We start from the raw sequence: 16,242 nt of genomic DNA, 5'->3' as shown, positions 1-16,242 counted from the left end.
ATCCCTACTAATTTCAACAACTTTGTTTACTGCTGGACATCTTGTTAATGATAAGCATTATTTATAATTTAATTTATATCTAGTGTTAATAATCTGAATCTTAAAAATAATTAGTGACTGAAGCTGTCAAACATATTTAGTAGCAAAAAATACAACTATATTTTCATCCAAAATGTGGTCAAGGCAAAGTATGAATAAGCTAGAAATACCCAAGTAAGTACAAGTATAAAACTGTACTTAAGTACAATAAGTAAAAGTACTTATTCCACCACTGGAATCCTTAAAGACTCATCTCACTTCTGCTTTAGGGTTTTTGTTGATACACTAGAAGATAACTCTATTTGGAAATGAAAAACTGATATCATGTTAATAGTCTGATACACATGACAATATTGTGTAAATAATCCAGCACCTTGTAAACTTTTTTTATTTTCTCTGTTTTTTGCTCTGTCTCCCTTCCACAGCCCACTCTGGCCGCCTTTTCATTATAAAATAGATATCATTGCTCTTTTTGTCTGATTTTGTACAGTTATTGTTACAGACTGCTTCTCTCCAACCCCGCATTATGAGTGTAATTTTTTTGCTATTAAAACGACAGAAAAATCACACAATAAACAAAGATAAATTAGACAAATAGCTTTTTTAAAAATATAATGATAATAATATTATTGTGAACGGTTTTGGCCACAATAATTGTGGAGTGAAATTCTGATATCGTGCCCGCCTTGATCTGGATGAGAAAATATTTCATCCACTGCACAAGAAGAAATTTGAAACTTGTTTTTAAATTTTGCCACTTTTTCCTAATCCAAACATGCTTGCCAGAAATGATATGCCCTTGATCACTTTTTACAATCAGAATGTAAAAAAGGATTGTATTGTATTACTGGTTAAACTTGTATATTTTGATGTGTCTTTCCACTCTTCTACATTTTTCTACAACATAATGTATCAAAAATTGTGAAAGGATTGATGTCGTTTTAGAGAAAGAGTTGCAAGTGGAAAAATGGGTTAAAAAATCTTTTATGTGCAGTGAACAGAACATTTCCTCATCCAGATGTTAGAAGAGTCTTCAGAACAGCTGTTATTGTCCTTAAATTAACTCATGCATTATTTCAGACATGCCAGGTAATTCATTTTAAGGATAAATATAATGTTGAAACATGAGAAGGGCTATCCTCGTGTTACACATTCCCCCTCACTGCTTCAGCTTGTGTGTCATAATTAACCAGCCCTTTTTATCGCTGCATGTTTTTGAGCCCCATGAGCTTTCTGATGCACTGTGGTGTTGTTGACTTGTCTGGGTATCAGAGTCGTGTTTGTCTGTCTTCTCTGTGAGTGCATGTAGGGGCCTGAGCTCAGAGGATGGGTCAGGGCAGTCCACGGCCACTGGGATTAAGAACCGTGGGAGGGATTACTTCAAATGTCAACATAATGTCATGAGCTGTGTTAGAAGGTCAAACGGTGCTCAGTGGCGAGCAGTTACTAGATCAGGTACAATTTAGATTGTTGTGGCTCCTGTGATGAATTGACTGGCATGCTAAAACAAGCTGTTTTTGGAGATTTTTTTGTCTTTAAAGAGACCGAAACAAGGTTAGATGTGTTATGTCGTTTGTTTTGCTCCTCTGGCAGCTGTTAACAAAGCTGTGTGTATATTTAAGTGAATATTTTAGAAAATCAATTTCCCCCAATGGCTGGATATCTGTTTTTATGAAACCAAGTTGCTTCCATTCTGTAGCTTTCTTTTTTTCACTCAGCATCAGACTGATCAATGCAAAAACTGTATCCTAATCAAGCAGCGAGTAAACCAGAGGGGGGCAGTGTTAATAGCTGAGACTGCTGATCACCAGCAGCAGCACTCACACTCAGACACAGAGGCCTGAAAGTTAATTGATATAAACACAGTTAATGGTCTTCGCTGCTGTGTTGTTACACTTTGAGCTTCTTTAAAATGTGTTCCCTGTGCTGCTGTAGGAACCTCCTTTATTGGCTACTGCTGTGTTTGATTTATATATACTATAAAAAAGCAGACATCTGTCACCACTAAACTAAAAAAATATCAACTCCTATCTAAGACAACATTATTTCTTTAAAGAGACATTTTACCAAATAATCAAAAAGGCATATTTTTCTATGATGCGTAGTGTTATCTGTCAATAGAGATTGTTTTGATGTGAGTTGGCGAGTGTTGGAGATGTCGACCATAGAAATGTCCTCCTTCTCTCCAATATAATGGAACTAGATGACACTCGGCTGTGGTGCTCAAAGTGCCTAAAAGATACATTTGTAAAAACTCAACAGCATTTTCTCTTTTTAGAAATCGTCACCTTCTGATTCAAGATAATCCACAGACCTTATTGTTAGCTGTTTCACGTAAGAACTATTTTCTCCTGACTAAACAGAAACCAGCAATGAACTGTATCACAGCATAGATCACGGTGTCCTGTGTGGGTCTGATTTTTAAGACCCAAACAGGAAACATGGAGTGCAAAACCTCACTGGCATCGCCGCACACTGACCAACCATATGACCTGATCTGCAGACACAATATCTGCAGCCCAGTGTGTGTTTAAAGAGATCATTTTGGGACATTTCATACATGTGAAAATAAGATGTGATATTTGAAAAATTCAGGTAATAATATTTAGCAGCACATCTCCACAATTGACATGTCTGTTAGTCACCTGATTGTAGCTCTCATATTCCAGCTGATGCAGAAGACAGAGTCGGCACATTAAGTCAGCAGTCAGAGGATCAAAATGCTAAAACACTAAATTATTGTTCCTCTCATTCTATTTTAGTATATTCATTATCCAACACCAGCGATTTAACCAGCATCATTCTTTCTTTTACCCAGAAACACTATTAAGATAACCATCAGTGTATCATCTTTTTTGTGGATCGCCCACAGGTACCCAACCCAATGCCAAAATAATAATAATAATAAAAACTCAACATTAGCATCTTTTTACAGAAACCATGACCTTGTTACTTAAGATAATCCACAGAGCTTGTTGTAAGCAGTTTCATGTAGGAACTATTTTCTTTCAATGGAATTACACCCACCACCTGAATCACCATGCAGAGGGGTACGTGCATCTACAGCTAGCTCACCTAGCACCTGAGCTAGCTAACATTACAGCCCACACGAGGAGGACGCCATTAACGTTTAGATGTGCTGTCACAAGCATGAGCCTTATGAGTAGAAGCACGCTTCCTTCAGCATGATGATTCGTTTGCCGGGTGTAGTTTGGTAGAAAGGAAATAGTTCCTTCATGAAACGGCTCACACAACAGTGGATTATCACAACATTTTTATCCCAAATCGTACAATATCACTGCTTTGTCAGTGGACTTTCGCGTTTACATATTGCGCACTAGGTATCTTCCTGCATCTCCTGCTGTTTTTATAGGATACCACAACCGATGCCAGGATATGAACAAGTTTAGAAAAACCATTGTTTGGCTCCACATTCATACAGAAGGCCAACAGCAGGCTCCTGGGTAAAAAAACGGGGTTTGTTGGACCCATCAACACTGGCAGTGTTTCAATCTGACACTGTCCAGCGGTGTATCATACAGCAGCGAAAGGTTTCGACCAGCTGCATTATCAACCGACACTGCTCATCCATGTATCATGCTGCTGTGCCAGGTGCCATCCAGCTGTTTAAAAACTGACACCACCTGGGAGGTGTATCATACTGCTGGGAAAGGTGGCTTTTAGTGTTGTTATCTTACATCAAAATCAGTGACAAAGAGGCGGTTTAAGATGACTTTGGAATGAGAACGGGCTGATTGTCTTAAGTAATCAGGTCATGATTTCTGGAAAGAGACATTGCTGATGATCAAACTACGAAAGGTTCTGGTTGCGTTACAAACTGACACTCAGTGACTCTGTAAGGGTTCGCACCCACATAGGGTTTAAAGCCTGCAACTCCCGACTAGTCCGTAAGACCTTATGAAGATGTGAAACGTCTATGATGCATAACACTTCAAACACTGCTGTTGAGTTTTTCATATGTATTTTTTTTTTAGCATTGAGCAGCACAAGCCGAGTAGTTCCATTATATTCAAGAGAAGGCAGACATCTCTATGGCCGATATCTCCAACATTCGACAAGGAACATTACATATTTTCGATTGCTGGGGTGGACTGTCCCTTTAAGCACGTCCATCCCTCTTGGAGCCATTTGCATGTTAGAACTGCACAAAATGTGACTCATTAGATCCCGGGCCACCTGTGCACCCCTAATGAATCATGCTGCCCTTATATTCCCCCGCATGAAAAAAAGGCGGCCATGTCGGCAGAGGCCATCATCAAATGGAGCTGGCTCGTCATCTGCCTGCCATTGTTTAGCGCATGTCATGCTCTGCTTCTCATGGCGGAAAAACCCATTTGAGCTTGACTAATGCAGCCATGCAGACGCAGCAGTAAGAGGTGGGGGTGGTAGGGCACACCACATACTCTGTGTGGATGGTCTCCGCACTGAGGTCACTGAGCTCCACATTTGCTAATTTGCTTTGGAGTGCAGTAGGAGCCAGATTTTGCAAGGTTGCTCTGTAAATAGGAGGGACAATTTTGAATGCGTAGAGCACAGGAGAGCGAGGGAAGGGACGTTTGACGGGTGTTTCGTGGACAAGACGTGCAGGATCAAATCAAACATTTGCTCTGTTCTTCTCCTCCACCCGCCATGCCCTCTTTCTCTATTTCCTCTTCCTGTCAGTGGTCTTGTTGCCCGGGGTCAGTTTGTCACAGAGAACACAAGCTTTTCTCACTTGGTTGCAGCGATTCAATGATTGGTGTGTACAAACAAGCATATCAAGCCGAGATGACATGTACCCACCTCCCCCTCTCTCCCCTCTCACACCCTTATCTCTCCATATCTCTCTCTCTCTCTCTCTCTCTCGCTGTCTCTCACTTACACTCGGTGGGAGTGAGCACCCCCTTGCATGAGGTGGGTTACACAAGCTGCTGCCCTGGGAATCCCAGGGCAGCTCATTATCCTGCACCCCTGAGACAAAGCTCACTGTAAATTAGGACATCAAACGATGCAGGCTTGTTAGAGAGCCACAGATACGCTCATTAGCATCAGCACCTTTCCTTGTTAGAGCCTGTATCAGCATTCACTCCCACCACCACCACCACCACATTGTGTCCTGTCATTCCTCCACACTGACTGGAAGATTTAGGATTAATGTCAGCTCTAGCCAGCAGGTCAACTCTGTTGTGGCTCTGATTGATCAGTGGTGGCGGAAGCTGTGGAATTTGTTGACAGTTGCCCACTATCCTTGCCACTCTTATCCATATTTCACTGTGTAGGGGGGGGGGGTCCTGTCTCAGAATAACTCATCTGGCAAGTGACCAGCTTTGTGTCACAGCTGCAGGGGATGGAGAAATTTAAAATTCTGGAACCCCTTTCAAGATATGATGGTTTATAGTAAACCCATGAAGTTGATTCCCCTAATGTTATTTGTTGATTGGAGAGTGATGAACCAGTAGTTCAGACAGTCGCTGTCTCTTTATATGTGTCCTAAATGATAAGACACACAAAATCAACATCAAACAAAAAGTGTCAACAAAGGCAGACTGTTGCGTCGCCTCATGTTGGTTGTCTTGGCCAGAAAGTTGCACTTGAACACAATGCAAAGACTACAGCCGACAATCAGCCAGAAATGTACGTTCTGCACCTGCGTGAAAGCAGTTTACTCGCCATACCAGCAGGTGGCGATGGTCTGTATTCATCATTCAAAAAGGGAAACGGTAAAACCAACAGGATGGATTTGAGACACCAGTTAGCCGGTTAGCACATTACGACACAACCAGATGTTGAAGATTACATGACTATGGCAAGAAGTGTGAAGATGACAGTGAGGGCCGCTGCTCAGGGAGATAATAAGTTTGAATATCTTTTCACTAAAAAATGAAACAGTAGCATTTGTTTCTTTTGTTTGTGATTTTTTAATAACACATTTAATGCTTTGTGATACAAGTCACTGTAGACTGTGTATTAAAACAAGACGACAATGTTTCCTTAAACATACTGTGAGAGCCTGAACACAACCCTGAAAAGGACAAATTATACTTAACTTTAGTCACTATGGGACGATATAAAAATATGTTGTCAGTAAACATATAATCAGTATCAACATTTTTGTTGATACGTCAGGGAACATTTCCTCAATATGATGATAACAAACATAATCTAAACCTACTTGCTCTTGCAAATGACTTAAGCCCCCTTTCCCCTGCACATAAACACTAACATAATCAGCATTAACACCCGGATGAATTGACTCTGAAGTAGTTACAGGTACGTGCCGTAAAGGGGTTTTACATACAAATATAAATTCTGGGTTAAAGGCTTGTTGTGTTAGGAGGTTGGCCCACTCTGCTACTTTACTTTTGGCCATTCTTATTTTATGTCTTTCACAAGTCACCCAACTTAATGAGCAAGCAAAATCATCAGAGTGACCCTTAAGAATTAATATTGTCTTGCGCATAGCTTTCTGTGTCATTATGATTTCCACCTGCATTGCTGGTCCATGACAAAAGTATTTAACGTAGGAAAGGGAAAGTTCTAAAATATTGAACTGCATTAGGACAGAGGAGCAAGCAGATGCTTAGCAACACTGACTGACACACACTTGATGTTAAATTGGCTAAATTAAACCACAAAGTGGACTATAGCCCCAACAATGGCCACTGAGGTCTTAACAAAACCTGCAGAATTCACCACGAGTCTGCAGACGCAGATAGAATTCCATAGGTTAAATACTCAGTTAACGATCATTCCTCTATAGCGAGGAGCTGCAAACGCGTACAGGGTTTGTTCAGTGCTGTTGTTGCTGTCTTCTTTCAATCCATACCAGCAATTTTCTTCATTAGCCATTTGTCTACGACCAACTATTGTGCTTTACTGTGAAAATGTATTGATGCGACTGCTAGCAAATAGTTTTTCTTTTGTTAATGCACAGCCTTTTCTCGTTTCCAGCACGCTCTCTTGTCTGTCATTAGGCTGTGGTGAGATGGAAACTGTCTGTACATGTCTTGCCATCTTCAGTGGGCCCTCAACCATTAATGATTTTTTTTTTTTTATCATAATGTCACAAGGTGTTGGTCTCCTTTTTTCTCGCCGATCTGTCTTTTTCATCTCTTCTGCATGCTGTCTGGCATCCGGTAGCATGCATCCCGTGGGTTATTGAGTCACTCCTCCTGCATGCCGTCACTTCACTTCTTCATCTGTATCTTCAAACTTCATCTGCATCCTACTCTTCTCCTCCCCAGGACCCAGACATCCTCTTCTTCCGTGGTTTCAGCTAAAACAAGAACTAATCAGAGGATGTCAAGCAAGCATTTTTTGAATCACATTTGTCCATCATCGTAATGAAGCATCAACTTTCACTTCACCATTTATTGAATGAGGTTTTCATCCACGTACACATCTGATAAACTACCCACTCAAAAACTAATTTATCCACACCTTTCTTGGTCTAATGTCATTCTAAACAGTGGCTTAAAGCCAGGGAGGCAGAAATCTGGAAAGGCAAAAAAAAAAAAAAAAAAAGTCATTTGTCAAATCTTATTTCATTGTAGAGTTGTGCACAGTGCCCCCTCTCTCTTTCTCTCTGTTTATCTGACCACAATTGAGACATATTTAGTTAGCCAGCCACCCCACGGTTCCTGCCATGCCTCGCTTCCTGCTGCTGTGGACTGCGTCCGCTGGAGGAGAGCAGGCATTTGCTCGGGAGACAGAGCTGTGGTTGGCAGCTGTAGCAGCTTGACTTTCAGCAGCACAAACCTGACAGCGCAGGGTGTCACAGCTGACTGGTGGACACCAGCAGGGCTGGCTCTAACTGGTCTAACCTTCTGTAACTGGTCTGTGTTAGACCAGTTACAGAAAGTTGCTGATCTGAAGGCGAGTTGGGGCTGTCTGGTCCCCAGAAGCTGAGGTTTGCACTGACTGGATTTAGGCTGCTGCGGTTGCTGACTGGAGGTCCGTCTCACCTCATGGAGAAGTGGTCTGAAGTGGTGGGGAGCGAGGCAGAGGACACTGTGATTCGAGGTTCTTGCGAATGTTAGCAACATAAACACGAACCTGAAGCTGAAGCTGAGTCTTTGGCTCCGATTAACAGAAACTTGTTTTTTCTCTCTGTCTCTACAACGCTTTGCTGATGCTGAGCTGTGTTTTATTTCTTTTGTTGTCAGCCTTTCTTTTTGAAAAGTCCATCTTCCTTTTTTTGAGTTGCTTTGTAGTGTAGAAAGTCGTTGCCAATACTGGAGTAGCATAATGTAGCAGGTGGACACTAGGATCCAGTCACAGTTTGGCGAGTCAGGGTAACAGCACCTGAACTGTGAAAGGCTCATGGAGCACAGGTGTGCCGAACTCACTCCTGATCTGTGGGCAGTCCTGTGCACATGCTTTCCTGGTGAGCCCAAGTAGAATTGTTTTATTGTTAAGGTAAAGTAAGGGTGCTAATGAATCAGGCTGTAACCGATGGGATGTGCACATTTGCATTTGTAGAACTGCCAACAGGAACGCTGTCTCTCTGAAATGACCTGTGACTGGCTCAAAACATAGCCAAGAGGAGGTGCAGAAGTGTGTTGTCTCAGACCTACTGAATTACAATATGCTTTAAGTTTATTATGGGATTTTTGCCAATTGAGGTCAAATTAAACTGCCAAGCTTTAAGTACGAATTTAAATACTGTATCATTGTGCAGGGAAGGAAATATACCTAGTCCTCATGCTTTGCTTATGTCTGAGAAAGGCTGGGAATCATAAAGTTAAGGTGCACTGACTTCAGATAGTTTATCACACCTGCTAAGCGTGAAGACGCTGTCATTTGTTTCTGTCTGCCCTTAAAATTAATTTTGGGGATGAGCCCCAGCTCACCTGGCAGAGTGCAAGCCCAATACAGGCTACGACCTTTGCAGGTTAGATAATATATACCTGTCTTGACTCTACCCACTGGTAACATCTCCTTTAAGCAGACATTAGTGTTATTAAATATTGTTATTAGATGTTGTATAAAGATCAGAGGCATCAGGCCCATGGCTCAGATAGAGGCAGCTGAACAGTGCAAATATGTAAAATTTGCCACAACTTAAAGGAAATTATTTACATCATCATCATCATCATCATCATCATCATCATCATCATCATCATCATCATCATGTCAGGCTTAATTTAGGGAAACTACAGCTGCAGTTATTGCCCAATAAGATGCTCAAACTGCGTTTGTTTTGTGTTTATCATCAATCGCACTTCAGATAATCCACAATAGATTAAATACTTTTAAATCCCCAAAATGATTTTAGTGTAAGGAGGTGCACAGGTGTGTTTCAATGTATCACCTTAAAATTTTTACATTTTACTCTATCAGATTGTGTTTATTTCCGTCTCTTCACATCTCACACCAGAGGCAGTAAATTCAATCAAAGGAACCAAGCCAGTAAATGCAGTTGTAACTAATATTTGGTGTGATTCTCCACAGCTACAGAATCAGCCCAGAAGAAAATGTTGGCACTGTATGTTTCTGCGAACCACAATTCAGATTTCATGTATCGTATTAATGTTTTTAGAGTGATGTAGTATATAAACTGCATTTGTCATCTGGATGTGGATGGGATGGTGGATGGTATGACAGAGGGGAGATGCCATTCAGGCTTCAGAATATTGTTCAGGACTAATAAATAACAAAACATAATTACTGTGATTCTAGTGGCTCTTACCAAATGTGGGTGTTTGTTAGGGACCCGTCTCTGTGTTTCCTGTGGCTTTATGGCCCCAAAGTAGGGGTGTTTTTAGGGACCCATTGCTGTTTTACATCAGCTTTTAGCCCCCAACTGGGGTGTTTTCGCAGCCTCTTGTTTTCAGGTGGGTAAAGTGCCACATAAAGCTGTTGCTTTTTACCAAGATGTGGCTGTGTTTTCTTCCAGGATGGTGCTGCCCAAAACCAGGTATTTTTAGAGGGGCAGGTGCTTAAAGCTAAAAAGAGGCACATGAAACAACAACTTAAAACACCATGAACCAACATAATATAGAGCCAGGTCATTTTATTTATAGTAAAAGTAATATTTATTGTTCAATGTTGTTGATAAGGGAAACAAGCAGGCCTTTGCCTTGACGAAAGGGCCTTTTGGACAGTGCTTGGCAAAGGGACAGGTGCACAAGCAGTTTTAACATCTGCTGCATAATCATTCACAAATGAAAGTTATCTGTGCTTTACAGAAATGTACAATGCCAACATTTATTTCTGGCAATTGGTTTTGCAGCATTAGTTATTGCAGCTGTGTTTGCCACTAGGCCGCTTTCCTCTCCGTGACAGTGTATCAGATCTACACATGCATAAATTGTAAAGGCTATCTTTCTGTGACCACCTTATATCTTAACATGCATCAAGTTAGGCTTTGAATATTCTCTTTCCTCCTTTCATTTTGCCCATATGTTTGACTCAAGAGGAATCAAGTGGATTGTGTGCTTCTCAGTTTTTTCTGAAGTGCTTTTGTCATTTACTGACCTCGCCTCACAACTTGTAACAGTCTGAAGTAAAGAATGGTGCTGAGCGCTAAGCTCCTGCGGTTCTAAGGCTGAATCTCCCAATTGCACTGATACATTTTATTCCTGCTGTATGACTGTAGATTATTACACAGCCAGCGGATCAGCACTTAACGGAATACTTCACCTGCAAGATGACCTATTGTATATCAGTTACTCACCCTGTGTTACACTGAATTCATGGAGAAAACTTCATTTTCTTGCATGCCTCCAGGGTGAATGAAGAATTCAAAAACTCTGAAAAATTTTGATGAATGGAAGTCAGTGGGGACCGCGTTTAAAAACAGCAAATCTACTTCAAAACATCCATTTACAGCAACTCAAACAACTTGTGCAGTCTAAATTCCACTCTTATTTATCCAGTTGTGTGCTCAGTACTTCCCAAACAAATGCATCTTTGCTAAAAACATAAAATATTAAACAAGCAAGTGCATGTGTATAAGCAGCGTTCAAATGTACTGTTTTGTGAAAATGCGGGTGTTTGGAAAGTACTGAGCATACAACTGCCTTTAATAAATGAGACTTTTATTATACTACACAAGTTGTGTGAGAGTTTGTAAACAGATGGTATTTTTGCATAGAGCATGATCTATATATTGGATATTGGATTTTAACAGCTGATATTGGCCCTCCGTAGATATAAACTAAATTATTATTATTATTATTATTAAATACACTTTTAAATATCCTGCCTACACACACACACACACACACACACACACACACACACACATATATGTATATGTATATATATACACACACACATAATTTTTAGCATCATAATAAAAACAGGAAAAGACACATAACAGTGTTTTGTATGAAATATGCAAGCAATACATAATTTATATGGAATGTGCTGGTATTACACATACACACACACATATACATTTACATATACATACGTATATTGAATATTTGCCAATATATCAGTATTGAATTTTTTTACTCCCCAATATCAGTATCAACACTGGCTCCATAAATCCAGTATTGGTTTGGCTCTAGTTTTGCTGTTGTCAAATGTGGTCCCCCACTTACTTTAACTCATGATAAATGTTCACCTTTTTTGAATTCATCGTTCATCATGGAGGCATACGGGAAAAGCAACATTTTCCTCATGAATTCACAAACACATGGTGAGTAATTAACATATAAATTATAATTTTGCAGGTTGAAGCATTCTTTTAAATCCAAAGGGAAACACTGTACTGTGCAATACTGTATATCTGCAAACCATCTTTGTGCCCTGAGGAACTGATGGAAACATCTCCAGAATCTTGAATGACTTCACATGGTTCTTTGTGACATTTGTGTCCACCAATAAAACCTTGAACCCTGCTGCATCTCTTTTGTACTATCTGTTTTGTGGAGGTCTTTGTGTTGCTGTGTGTTTCAGGTGAACAACAATTTAAGACGAGGTGATGTCTCCAAGACGTGAAGTACCTTCAATGCTTTTGTCTCCGTCATGATCCATCGCTGTGTTTTTCTTCCTGCTTAACTTAAATACAGTTCCTCTCAAATAACACATTTCTGTTTTCTTACACTAAATTCAGCAGAATACAAGGTCAGGAACTAAGCAGTTTGGCCACAACGCTTCAGTTTTCTTAATTAATTATACATGTATGCTCTCATTGTGTACAAGTGTGGAGCATATAATAGGTGACACTAAATGTCAGCCTTAAAGAATTTCTGCTGCATATCAGTGAACTCAAATGTTTCCTTATTCATTAAGGTATGAATTTATACACTCATATTTGCCACATAATACCAGCACATTCCATTTAAATTATGTATTGCTTGCATATTTCATACAAAACACCGTTATGTGTCTTTTCCTGTTTTTATTATGATGCTAAAAATTATTATATGTCAGGTATGAATGTAACTTTCACTAGTTTTGTCTGTTTTTCTTTAAGATAAAATATTTTAAACATAGATTTGTTTGAGACTTTTATGAAAAAGTCACCACATATTCCTCAATTTTATTCAAGCAGAATTTTTAAAAATGCATTATTTCATTATGCAGTACACTTCAGACTCCAGTTAAGCCGTACATACCAGAAAATGTATTTCTGTATTTTTTTTTATTTTGCATCTTAATTTTCATCATGTTAAAAGAGAACAGAAAGTAATCCTACTGCTGATGAAACTGTTAAAGTGAAAATAGACAAGATTTCTGCTTTAACTTACTGTTATGAAATGAAAAATGAAATATGTTGCAAAATGTAATGGCTATCACACAAGCAGCTTCTGAGGCTGAAAAATTAAGCCACTCTTTGCAAAACGGGCTAATTAGTCTACACTTGTCCAAATTTGGTCACTTGGCTCCAAAAGACCAAGATGGTGAAGGCTGAAATGTCAAACTTGTCAAACTCAAAACGGCAGTCACAAACCAATGAGACATCTCACAGTAGCTGCATCCATTATACAGTCTATATGATGAATGCATTGGGCAAGCTGTAAATACAGAATGTATCAGCAAAACGTTTACTGACAACATATTTCAGTTGTCTGCCAAAAAAGGCAGTTTTACAATACAGTATCCTCTCAAGTACAGTATTATTTTTTTGAAAATGTTTTTTTTCTTTTTTTGACCAAAATAATGATCTTTCCCTAACTTTTAAGTACTTTTGTTGCATCCTGTTTTTTCTTTTTTGTTGTTTGTTTTGATTCGGATGAGAGCTTGGAGGTGAGGACAAACGAGTGACACGTGACTCACAGACTGTGGTGACACTGAATGACACCTTGCAGACGGCCTGTCTCTCAAGCGCCCCTGCTCTTACATGTATGTAACTTTAAATCTTACTAAAATGTAAATGGGTGAGTTATATAAAAAGTCATCCCCTGTGCAGTTGTCATAAATGTTTAAATTTATGAAGATCAAAGATGCTTTTGTACCAGACTGTTAACATGTTTATTTCTGCTGTAAAATTGAGTATATAAAAACAGGGTCTATGGAGATTGACTCACTTCTGGCGCCAGCCTCAAGTGGCTACTTGAGGAACTGCAAGTTTGGCATTTGGCGTTGGCTTCATTTTTTCAAGGTCAGATTACAATTTGGTTAATTACCAACATTTTGGCGTTATGCTAGAGAACATAGTTTACTCTGCATTATGTTTTCCTCTAAACGTGTCTGAACTTGCTTCAAATTAGTTGTATGTAAAAGTTATTTCTCGGAGACAGAGCTGGAAATCGGTGCTTTTGTTTTCCCTGATAACTAAGGGCATCATTCCCTTGTTTCTAAAGAGTATTAGTGTTAGTTCTTTGGCGTTATCCTCAGTTACAGAAATAACAGACGATTGAACAACTCAACAGCTCTGAGGAAGTGATTCGACTGTCTTTGTGACAGTGATGCCAACAACTGCACTATTTGGAAACGCTAGGGGATAAAAAAGTTGGCCGTTTCCACTCTATAACCCAAATAAATCTTAATCAATTTTCGGTATGCCTGTCTGAATGTTTTCTTACCACTGAACTTCTCAGGCTTGCAATAACACTTGGCAACAGTGTCACAGGAAGAAATGTTAATATTCATTTAGTAAGAAATTTGTCTCCACTTTTGTCTCCTTTTTTGCAGTGTGTCATCCTTACAGGTTATACTCTCACTACACAAAGAATTTGATTCAGTAGAAAGACTTTTGCTTTTGAACTTTCCAAAAACAAGAAATTCAATACAAGTGTTAAACTTTGAAGTTTCTGCCACATCCAGAGCTTCTTTTTTGTATTAAAACAAGTATTGTAGTTTCTGTAGCCTTCTTTATTTGATGAAGAAGTTTCAGTAAGATTGTTACTGTTTTTACCTGTTCAAATAAATAATTAGAAATTAGGTTTTACTTTTTGAAATTTGGATTGTGAAATGTAATGTAAAAGAGTTTGGATGTGATTGTGAAGCTGTATTGTTTCTCTATATTCTTGGTATAATAAAAACTCGATGGGTTCATGGGGGTGGGGGGGTGTTGGCAGAAATTTGGCAGCATTCAGCCACACAGCACAAACACTCCTTTTTCCTTCCACAGTAGCAGTCATTGAAGCATCTTATGACTTTCCTGCCCAAACTGGAAATTATTATCTACTTGTCAATGACGATCACTTTAATTCGGCCACAAGCTTCTTTGCTGTGTCTTTGAAAGGATGTCCTCATTCATCCATGTGAGGAAACTACTATTTTGGGACTGTGCCTCGGTTGTATAAAGACACGTGTTATTGCCCTGCCTGAGCCTTACACACAAACACAATTCATCAACAGGTGTGGGAGGATTTTTTTTTTCTCTCTCTCTGCAGAAGGATGTTGGAGTGTGCAGGGGTAAGTGAGAGAACAAAATCCGCTGCAATGGGCATTCAGCCTGCAGGAGGATTTCCTTGCTCAGCGGAGGAGAGAAGAGAGGGAAGCCTTGATACAGCTCGTTGTGCAGAAGCATTTGTACAGCTGAATTAACTGCACTTGTTTGCTCTTTAATAGATATTGAGATTTGACAATGATCGGTGAAGCTTGGAGTCATTTGTAAGAGTAGAATCAGTTTGAATTAAACCTCATATTTGATATTCACCTTCACAGCCTGTTTTCATGTAGTAATACACCTAGATGGAGAATAATGTTAGTCGATATTTTTTTCTTTGACTTTTAGAGCTTTAACAGCACTTAGTCTATTGTAGGTTGTTTCTTAAAGGCTGCAAAACTTGTCTTTTACTATGAATAGTGGCAAAAGCAGAAAATGTTAAAGTACTGTATATGCACTGAAAACCATTCAGTCCTTAAAATATACTTTGAGAAAAGATTAGAGATGCAGCTTTGGCTTGCTAAGGTGTGACTTGAATTGGGGAGGAAGATAATGGGGAAGGCAAATGAAGCCATATTAGTGGTATGTTGATTTGTAATGGTTTTTCTTTAATCTCTTTGATACCTTTCATTTGAGAGTTGGGATGCTTGGCCTTGCCATCAGCAATATTTTATATATTTTTTTCAACATCATGCTTCAATCACCTTGAAGGATGTTTTATGTAAAATATGCTTTTTGTACCCTGGAAAGACATTTAATCAAGATTAACCTTGGTATTTTAGTAGCCAGTGGTCTAGCTTTGTGAGGGTTCATAATGGAAGACAATTAAGCACTACCTTCAGTGCTGAGGATCTACTTTTGTGACCCCCACCCCCCCAAACACACACACACACACACACACACACACACACACACACACACATATTTATAGACAGAGCTTGGGCAGGTTTTTTTTAAAGGACTTGCAAAAGCAAACTTCTTTTTACCAGGTTCATCATGAAGCGTGCTGAATAGCCCGAACTCTTGCCTGTAAGGTGACTTTGCTGCTACATTTAAGGTTATATAAACTTTGCTTTGCATAAGAAAAAATAAATAAATATGTGAGTTTGATTATATTGTTTGCTAAATTGTTTTGGAGACCAAGGAATTTTCAATGACAGCAATCTGATTAAGGGACTGTTCTTTATTTGTCAGAGGAGGGATGTGGCTGGATGGGACTTTGTTTTGTTTGTTTTTTGGTTCTTTTTTTTTTTATCCTAAAAGTTACATGTATTTTTCCTTGAGCCTTCCTGTGACTTGGGAAAATGCAACACCCTCCCTCCACCATAAATTAGTTGTTAGATTTTAAAAACTTCTACCTTGATGTTAAAAATGTAAGAGCTGAAGACGAAATTCTGAACTTGAAAAAAACC

The 16,242-nt window shown here is 39.3% G+C and overlaps 1 protein-coding gene across 1 annotated transcript in view; it reads left to right on the top strand.

The window, feature by feature from the left end:
- ppm1aa (protein phosphatase, Mg2+/Mn2+ dependent, 1Aa) overlaps positions 1-12,139 on the top strand; it is a 31,309-nt gene extending 19,170 nt beyond the window's left edge. The window contains exon 6 of the mRNA XM_088087242.1: positions 7,284-12,139. Coding sequence (XP_087943368.1) covers positions 7,284-7,319 — 36 coding nt within the window. The 3' untranslated portion in view covers positions 7,320-12,139. The remainder of the gene's footprint in view (positions 1-7,283) is intronic.
- The last annotated feature ends 4,103 nt before the right edge of the window (positions 12,140-16,242 follow it).

This window comes from Plectropomus leopardus, chromosome 14 (assembly GCF_026936395.1).
Source record: "Plectropomus leopardus strain MGB_pleo_1.0 chromosome 14, ASM2693639v1, whole genome shotgun sequence".
Lineage (NCBI taxonomy): Eukaryota > Metazoa > Chordata > Actinopteri > Perciformes > Serranidae > Plectropomus > Plectropomus leopardus.
Note: the sequence above shows the minus strand (reverse complement) of the source record. Positions and strands in the feature narration are given on the sequence as shown.